Source organism: Fukomys damarensis, unplaced genomic scaffold (genome assembly GCF_012274545.1).
Source record: "Fukomys damarensis isolate Sample0158 unplaced genomic scaffold, DMR_v1.0_HiC HiC_scaffold_33, whole genome shotgun sequence".
NCBI classification, from domain to species: domain Eukaryota; kingdom Metazoa; phylum Chordata; class Mammalia; order Rodentia; family Bathyergidae; genus Fukomys; species Fukomys damarensis.
Window position 1 is genome coordinate 25,253,622 of NW_022900945.1, and position 10,219 is coordinate 25,263,840.

Consider the following 10,219-nt stretch of genomic DNA (forward strand, 5'->3'; position numbering starts at 1 on the left):
TAAAAAAAAAAAAAAAAAAAGAAAAAGAAAAGCCAACTAGACTTTTAATTTTCATGTGGCTGCAGAGCCCTTGAAATATGGTTGGAGCAATTTAAGAAACAAAGTTTAAAATTTGCTTTGAGTATATGTGTTTAAATAAAATGTAATAAAAATTTAAATTTAAAAAACCTTAAGCTACTAGAAAATTTTAAATTACATATATTTCTATTGGGCAGCATGGATCTCAACCTATCTTAAGACCATTTGATCACATCAGATAGTTTTCTCTTACCACAGAAAAAGAAAAGACAGCCAGGTTAGAAAGTTCTCAACAAATCCCATGCCATTCATTCTTAATCTTAATTTGCCTCTTAATCACTTATGTCTTTATTTTCCCTATAGGGTCATAAGTATCATAAGGTAACTACAGTGAGTGGTTTACTTATTTTTATATTCCTTGCAAATTATGCAGTTAATGTGTGTCTTAAATTGAAATAATTGGTGACCGTGCTACTTCAGTTTGTTCTTAGAGGAATACTTGAGTTATTATATTGTTTTCATTTTGCCCCTGATTTTAGTAACATTTAATAAAAGTCCATTAAGTCCTTTGAAATCTTAATTTGATTGATTACTGGATTAGGAGATACTATCTTCCTTTTAAAATTTGGTTGACATAGACTAAATCAATTATTTCTTTTAGGATATAAAGATTAAGAATGCAGACTCTTGGAAAAATTTAGGCAAACCAGTGAAAACGCCAAGCATACTGAAATCTTCAGATCAGCTCTTCAACCAATTTAGAAAAGCGGCAATAGAAAAAGAAGTGAAAGCTCGAAAACAAGAATTAATAAGGAAACATCTGGAGCAAAATGCAAAGGAACCAAAAGTGTCTCCAGAAAATCAGAGGTTTGTAGTTTACTGGATTAATCACTTCACAGTTTACCTCAAGCATCACTCCAGTAGCATGTTTCTTTACGTAGTGACTATGCTAAGCATTGCTTGGGGAGGTGTCATTTCAACAAATTCCTGCATTGAAGAGATTTGATAAAATTGTCATTTTTATATTACCTGTTATAAAATTAATGGAAAATATGCAGTTTTTGATCATCCTGTATTTAAATAATTGTACTGGTGAGTGGTTAAGAGAGGCATTAGGAGGTATAGGAATGTATTTTAAATATATGTTAAGTAACTACAGTTACTTCATAGAAAACAACAAATTGTAATTTTTAAAAGTACATTTTAACATATTTTCTGAACAGAATCTACTGTATTTTGAAGAACACAGAAACAAGCAATTAAGCTAGGAAAGATATAAGAACTGCCATACTATGCAGACATTATTTTCCAAAACTCTTGTTAAAGTTTTTTCATTCTGTATGTAGGAAGACAGTGATGTGACTTGGTCACAGTTTTCCAAAACTTTTCGTTGTTGTTGTCTTTAATTTAGATCACTGTATGTAAAATTGGACACATCAAAAATAAAATTTAAAAACAACATCATAGCATGGGAAAATGGTATATTGCTTTATATTTGTTATTTAATAATGCATCTTTATAATAAAAACTCTTAAAGAACTTGAAACCTACTTTAAACTTTACTGTTCTTTAAGGGACCTTGGAAATGGATTGCCTCTAGAATTTTTTTCAAATGAACTGCAAAACAAGTGCCTTGGAGAAGAGCAAAAAAACCATCAGCAGTCATTGGAAGCTCAAGATAAATGCAATCTCTGGCTTCTCAAAGACCGTAATTTAGCAAGAGAGAAAGAGCAAGAGAGGAGGAGGAGAGAAGCAGTAAGTGAATTTTACTTTAACAAAGAAACAATTTACCAGACCTTTGATGTGTTCAAAGATACATTCAGGGGGTTTTCAGTGACACTGCAGTTACTTCTTTGGTGAGGATGAGGTTCTGAAATTAGAGCTTAACTCAGCGAAAGGAAGCAAGTGTAATATGTAATATGGAATATTGACATTACAGCTACTAGACCGACTGGATTATAGGCCTGAGTTCTGCTATTTACTAGACTTTTGGGTTTTGACAGTTCAATCATTCTGACTCAATTTGGTCATTTAGAAAGAGGGACTCATAGCACCTGTTTTGAAGATGAAATTCATTAATGTGCATTAGGCACATAGAAAAATGCCTGGCACATAAGTGAAGTGATTTACCACATTGTTACTCATGAAAAGAAATCTGTAAATCACTTACAAATTGTGGTCAAAAGATATGCGACCTGTTCCAGACCAGCATTTCTTTGAATGCTAGATTAAGAAAGTGGCTTGAGCCTACAGCTTTACCACCCTGAACACGCCTGATCTTGTCAGAAATTGGCTTGATTTGAGAGCCTTTATATACAGCCTGCCTGCCTGTCTGATATTTTTAAAACTAGAATTGATGCCTTTTATCCGTATTTTAGAAGTGTTGAATTTTCAAATATTTAGGAATTTTATGATGAGTGACTTCTGCTAGTGGTTTCTAATTTAATTTTGTTATGGCCAGAGAATAGTGCTAACTTCAATTCTTTGATTTTTTGAGACTTGTTTCGTGGCCTATTGTATGGTCTAGCTTGGTAGATATTCTGCTGCTGTTGGATATAGGTTAAGTTGGTTGGCAACAAGTCTACTGTGTCCTTACTAATTTTTGCTATTTGTTCTATCAGTTATAAGGGGAAAAAGCGTTTACATACATGATTATGTAACTATAAATTTGTCTTTCTATCCTTAGAATTTTCAATTTCATTTCATGCATTTCAAAGCTATTATTAAGTAGTTAAACACTTAGGCTTATTATGTTATCATGTCCTCTGTTATTTCCCCATTTTTGTAATGAAATTATCTTTATTCCTGGCAATTTCGTGTATTCTGAAATTTAATATAGCCACTTTACCTTTTTATGACTACTGTTGGCATGGGGAAATTCTGTACCTTAAAATGTTCCAAATAAGAAGAGCTTTATAAAATTTATTTGCGTGGGTAACCACTTCCAGTGCTCCTATTTTTTTCTTTCAGGAATGGGTATTAAATTCAGGACTTCACACATACTGTTATGCAAGTATTCTACCATTAAGCTACATCCCTGGTCCTTTTTATTTAATTATATTTTATTTTGACTTGGGGGTCTCACAGGTCCAGGCTGGCCTTGAACTTGTGATTCTCCTCCCTCAGCCTCTTCACAGTAGTGTAGTCTACTGTGCATGAATTCTTTCTGAGTTTTTGTATCTGAAAATGTCTTTATTTACAAATAGCTTTAAAAAAATAATGAGCTTTATTTTGGGAGCAGTTTTGGATCATAGAAAAATTGCTCTGAAATATTCCCCACCATCCAACACGACATTGTCCACCTTACATTAGTAAGTAAAGTCCATGGTTTAATACTTTTTGTATTGTGTCTTTTATGGGTTTTGACAAATGTGTAATGACATTTATCAGTCATTATTGTTCCTTGCCCTAAAAGTCCTCTGTGCTCCTCCTATTAAACCCTTCCTCCCTGGCAACCACTGATTTTTCTAGTCTCCATAGTTTTGGCTTTTCCATAATGTCAAATAGTTGGAACTATACAATGTGTAGCCTTTTCACTTGGTTTTCTTTCATTTAACATTGTTCATTTAAAGTTCTATGTCTGCTGGACATGGTGGTTTATGCTTATAATCCTAACTGTTCAAGAGGCTGAGGCAGGAGCATTACAAGTTCAAGGCCAGAGTAGGCAACTTAGTGAGACCCAAAATAAAAATAAAAATAAATAATTTTACTAGGACACAATTTAGCAGTCCCTGGTTGCAATCCCCAGTATTTCGGAGAAAAACACAATGTCTTTTTGTAGCTTAAGAGTTTATTTTTTTAAAAACATATATAGTAATAAAATATCATTCACATTTTTGGTGTGCAACATTATGTACACAAAAATCCTTAAATAGATTATTTACATTTCTTTGAATCTTACTATATGTATACTTACAGAGTACCATGTGATATTTAGAGTAGGATAATATATCCAACTCTCACATTACAGGTTTAAAATAAGAACTTTAAGAACTATTTAGCTAGACATTTGACGTACTAGGAAGTAGGCGTGAGGAAAGTAGCCTGGTTTAGGATTTAAGAAGTATCTGTTTGCCTATAAGATAAATTTTAAGTATAGTGAGTTAGATATACCCAAAGGGATAATAAATTATAGCAGGTAGATCATAATTCCAAATCTCTTCCTACACAGCTAATGAAAATATCAGTGACTACCAGGAAGCCAACAGTTTGTAAATTGGTGCTTTTACCTATCACCCTGGTCAGCTGTTGTTTATTAAGGACTATTTTTTTAGGTTTTTAAATTTTAATATTTGATATTTCAGTTGGCAGGGACTCTCCAACCTGTATAACAAGGGGATAGAATATAACTTCAAGATACAGTATACATCTCTTTGGTCTTAAGTAGCTTTTTCTCTACTTCAGTTTATTTTAGTGTTAAAAGCTTAGTATTTGAAAGCTTTTGAGAATTCATAAAGCATTGTTTTGAATATTACACAAGCAATTTGATTTTGTCTTCATAAATACCTATAAAAGGTGTAGGGAAAGTGGGAAGGGTAGGGGAAAGGGAATATGGGAAAAGGAAAAAATAGGAGAAAATGAAAAAAAATGGAAATAAAGTGTTTGTAAATGGGGAGGGGAGGAGGGGGTAAAGGGAGGGTAGGGACAAGTGGAAAAAATGAGAACCAAGATCTGTCATGTAAAGGTACAAGATCCCAATCATGAATGTAACTGTACCGTATACCTAAAATGTACCAATAAACTCAATAAAAATAAAAAAATGCCTATAAATAAAATAGACTAAAATAATTTGCCTTAGTTCCGCAGTTGATAATGGCAGAATCAAGGAAAGCCCTCAGCTTTGACATTATATCAGTTCTTTTATGTAGAGAAAATATTGCTTCATTCAGAAAATAATTTTGTGACTAACACTATGTTGGTTACAGGAATAAAACAGTGTGCTCTCTCAGTTAATATTCTTATTAATACCCACTTTATCCATATTCAGTTTCCTGTCTTTGAGAAATTGGTCAAACTTATTTTTCATGTTCACATAGGTTTTTTTTTCAGCTTTAATTGAGTTTATTGGTACATTTTAGGGATAGAGTACAGTTACATTCATTGTTGGGATCTTGTACCTCTACATGACAAGTCTTGATTCTCATTTTTTCCACTTGTCCCTATCCTCCCTTTACCCCCTCCTCCCCTTCCCATTTACAAACACTTTATTTTCATCTTTTCATTCTCTCACATTTTTTTCTTTTCCCTTTTTACTCTTCCCCTACCCATCCCACCTTCCCTACACCTTTAGCTCCTTTCTTCCCATTTCTAAATGTCAGTAATCTTATTAGAATCTTATGCATTGTTGCAGATTATTTACACCAGGGAAACTATTCGGTATTTACACATGTGTGACTTATTTATTTCACTTAGGCGTATATCTTCAATATGTATCCATTTTCCTATGAATGAATCTATTTTCTCATTCTTTATGGCTGAGTAATATTCCATTTTATAGAAAAACCACAACTTCTTTATCCAGTTTCCAACGGATGGGCAAATGGGCTGTTTCCAAGTTTTAGCTATTACAAACTGTGCCGCTATAAACATGGGTGCACATACTTCTCTGTGATATGATTCTTTTAGTCCTCTTGGAAAGATACCCAGCAGAGGGATGGCTGGGTCAAATGGAGCCTCCAGTCCAAGCTCTTTGAGGTATCTCCATATTGATTTCCATAGTGGCTGCACTAGTCTGCACTCCCACCAACAATGGAGAAGGGTTCCTTTCTCCCCACAACCCCGCCAACATTTGTTATTGTGTGATTTCTTGATAGCAGCCATTCTTTGTGGGTTGAGGTGGAATCTCAGTGTTGTTTTCATCTGCATCTCTCGAATGACCAGTGATGTGGAACATTTTTTCAAATATTTTCTTGCTGCTTTTACTTCTTTGTCTGAGAAATGTCTGTTCATTTCGGATGCCCATTTTTTGAATCGGGTCTTTATATTTGGGGGGACTGATTGTTTTGAGTTCTTTATATATCCTTGATAATAATCCTTTGTCTGAGGAACAGCTGGTAAAATTTTTTTCCCACATTGTAGATTGTCTCTTAGTTCTGCTGATGGTTTCTTTTGAAGTACAGAAGCTTTTTACTAAGACGAGATCCCAGTTGTTGATTCTATCTGCTAGTTCCCGTGCTACTGAGGATTTGTTCATAAAGTCTTTTCCTATACCAATGTCTTCCAGAGTTCTGCCTAACTTACCTTCCAGCAAGTTTAATGTTTCTGTTTTAATATTTAGATCTTTAATCCATTTGGATTTTAATTTAGTGCATGACGAAAGATAAGGGTCTAATTTTAATCTGTGGCAGGTTTTAATTTTATTTATCTCATGAACAGTGTGTTAACAAAAACACAGTATTTTAGCAAATCAAAAATAATCCATTTTGTTAAATAAATTGTTGGCATTTTGTATAGTCTGTTTCCATATGTTGTATTATCATTTTTATATAGCTATAGTAAAGGCATATATTTTTAAAGTAATTAAAATGTTCTCTTTTTTTACAGATGGCGGGTACCATTGATATGACTCTTCAAAGTGACATTATGACAATGTTTGAAAACAATTTTGATTGAAACTCAGTTTTTAAATTAACCATCAACTTTAAATGAATAATATAAAAGATTAAAATACATATGGTAAAATGACTCTTTCAAACATGAAGATAGCAATCTCATGTTGTATTTTCACTGGTCTTAAATGATTAAACAATTTCACTTACATTTTTAAATAGCTATATGTTTATTCTTAAGGCTAGTATAGGAAATTTTATAATTTGGATCCCTGAAAACTGACTATATTCTATATGTTATTCATTCTACAAATCATTATCAGCAATGTATGATAAGCCTTGTTTTAAGCAATGAAAATCCAATAGATACTCCCTGATTGTTTAAAAAATGATGACTATATAAAAATATATAAAAAGCATGATTCCTGTTGAGTTTTTAACTTGTAAAACAAATATTTGCTTGCCTTCAAAAACATTTAGAGCTTCTAACAACTTGAGCATCAAGTTACTTAAGTCTGCTGGCTCCATATTCAAGTTTTATATAGACATTTAATTTCAAGAAACAATAACCTATGGGTTGAAAGATACTGAATTTAGCCAGGTGTGGTGGTGCACACCTGTAATCCCAGCACTTGAGAGGCTGAGGCAGGAGGATCACTGCCAGTTTGAGGCCAGCATAGGCTACATAGTGAGTTCAAGGCCAGCCTGAATGACAGAGTAAGACCCTGTCTCAAAAAAAAAAAAGTTGAATTTGAAGCAAAATAATAGTAAATATTATGTATACAAATTTCTATAAGAATTTATCTGCTATTTCTTCATATGTATATGTGATAATGATGTTTACTTAAAGTTAATCTGTGAAATATTTTTTGTCATTTTCATGTTGCAATTTTGTATAAATCATGTTAGCTTTGTGTATTTTAAAATTTTGAACTCGACTGTAAAATGATTTAAGCACTATTCTGATAAAAATTCAAAGTGTATATATTTTAGTGAAGAATAAGTTTTCTTGAACTAAATTTTATAATTAATGATAATTTTTGAAATATCTTTAGACTGTTAACCAATTAAAACATGATTAACTGATAAAAGTAGTGTTGTTACCTTCATGCAATGGCTAGATTTAAAGTGAGATAACTATTCTTATTCAGCTGTATCTGTTTTTAATCAAGAAATCAGTATGTGTATGCTAAACAGTATATTTTATGTTATTTCCCTAAAAAATTATAGGAAGCTATGTTATAACTACCATGTTCTCTTTAACCAGCTTTGCAGTTTGTGAGACTTCCTCAATTTTGGTAGCTTGGTTGAAGTCAGTTAGCAGAGAATAATACTGATTTATAACTGATCCTTCCTATAGTGTACACTTTTTTTAGTAAAATATTTTGTTGTCTTTCATTTAACAATGATAAGTTTGGCTTCTCTTACATTTAACTTTCTTAAACTGAAGCCTGGTTTTGTGAGGACCCTTTTTCTAGCCTCATCTATCACTGCTCTCCAAATACTAAAATATTTTCATTGTGTTTTCTGGGATTCATGAAAAGTCAACAGCATTCCCTACATAGTTGACCTTTTCGTTTCTTTTCTGGTTTTGTTCTGAGTTGTACAGAAAATGTGACCCCTGGACCAACTGCATCAGTTTCAACTGGGATGTTTTTAGAAATACAAGTTTAGACTTGACTAAATCATAAATTCAGTGTCTAAAAAAACTCCCTGATTTAAAATTTTCATGTCATCACCCATCTGTACTCATTTACCATCCCTTGCTCACTCCTTTTCCCCAGAGATGTCAGTTTCTCATTGTCTCTCTCCTGTAGATACTTCTGTGCTAGCGATCTTGATAGCAAGATCAGCTTCAGCCACTCACTCCTTTGCCTTTGGCAGTTTCTGAAACTTTTCCTTAGTCTCCATGTCAAACATATCTTGCTACTTCCACCTGTATTTTTTCGGCTTACTGTGAACAGCCCTTAACTCCAGCAGTCTTTAGACCTCCCCAGGACCTACAGTCTGTCAATTCTTTTCACAGTGCTTTGCAGACTGGGGTTACAGCTCAATGGTAGAGCATGTGCCTAGCATGTGTAAGGCCCTGAGTTCAATTCTTAATTTGAAAACTACAGCACTTTCCCTTTCATGCCTGCACTTCTCTACTTATCCTCTGAGTTTGTAGTACATTGTTATAATCACTCCTTCACATACCCTCTTGACTCCTTTGCTCCTTTCTATGTTGTATTTCCCTAGCCAAATTCAAACCCTTATGAAATCTGACCACTGGCTCCACACCCATTGAGCTGAATGTGCTGATAGATGTGCAAACAAGATAACCATTCTCACTTTAAATTTCTGAGCATAAACTCAAATGAGCTTTAGTGTTGGCCAGAAATCTTAGTAAGTGTTCATGATTCATTCACTCTCCCTAGGCAGTCAGCTATTTCATATCTCCATTCTCTCAGACCTCCAGCCAAAACAGCCTTCCTTACCATCAGTCTGTGCTACCTCTTTCTGCTTCTTCACTGAGGTAACAAGTCATTCATTGAGAACTTTGAGTTTCCAACACCACATCTACAAACTGTTCATATGTTCTGTTCTCCCTTCTCTCACTAAGGAGGAACTGTCCCTACCTTAAGGTATGGCAAATCTCTGAACAGTTCTCACCTCCCCAAGGACATTGCTCCAGCAATTATAATTTCCATTACAATTGTGTTCCCTCCTGTATATAATTATCAACACACAAACTTTTTGTTCTGAAAGGTCAATTATAGAACATGTGATTTCCTTCTTTATGTTGGTTCTTCTCATCCTTGGCTCATTTTTTATAGTAATTTTTAAAAATTAAGACAACACCTTTTTAAAAAGTGCAGTTCATTTGTTTTTTTAAAATATGGTCATTAAAGGATAATTCTTGTTTATAAATTTTTTCATAGTTCATTATACTGGATCTTAGGCATTGTGTATTACAAGTATTATCTATTTAAACATTTGTATATAATTGTAGAAAACAACAGAACCAGTTTACCAATTCAAAGATCATAAGTCAGTTATATATGAATATGTCTGATTGTTAATTTTATAATGTCCTTAATTACAAAGCTTTTAGATATCTTTTAAGTACTAAATTTAGATGTATTAAGAAAGTTTCTCTTGGCTGGGGATTTAGCTCAGTGGTTCTGCTGCCTGCCTCACAAGCACAAGGTCCCAAGTTCAATCCCTGGTACCAAAAAAAAGAAAGTTTCTCTCTATCCCAATTATAGAGAGATCAAGATTTGTGTATTCTACCTTCTTTGAGCTTATCCAAATATAAAAGATTTGAAGGACTTGTTTTTACAAAAATATGGCCATCTATACATTTTATTTAATTCATCATGAACATTTAATCAGATCACTAGATGTCTACAGTCTGACTTTTAAAAAAGCTGTACATAAGTAGTACATACAGCTAGATCATGTTTATGTAAACAATCCCCTGTTGACTCAGTTGCTTACCACCTTTTTATACTATGAATAGTGCCAAAGGAATACCCTGTTAATATAGCTTTATTATGTATTTGTGCTTCTGTTTCTAAATGATCGAGCTCCTAAAATGGGATCTGTCGGTCAGAAGGTACAGTCCAAGGAAATATTTTTAGTTTTTTTTTTTTTTTTTTTTTTTTTTTTTT

The 10,219-nt window shown here is 33.2% G+C and overlaps 1 protein-coding gene across 7 annotated transcripts in view; it reads left to right on the forward strand.

Moving 5' to 3' along the window:
- Positions 1–6,651, forward strand: part of Brdt (bromodomain testis associated) — a 61,739-nt gene extending 55,088 nt beyond the window's left edge. For all 7 annotated transcript variants that reach the window (XM_019210793.1, XM_019210792.1, XM_033758373.1 and 4 more), the window contains 3 exons: positions 680–885; positions 1,593–1,773; positions 6,562–6,651. In XM_019210793.1, coding sequence (XP_019066338.1) covers positions 680–885; positions 1,593–1,773; positions 6,562–6,630 — 456 coding nt within the window. In that variant the 3' untranslated portion in view covers positions 6,631–6,651. The remainder of the gene's footprint in view (positions 1–679; positions 886–1,592; positions 1,774–6,561) is intronic.
- Positions 6,652–10,219: the final 3,568 nt, after the last annotated feature.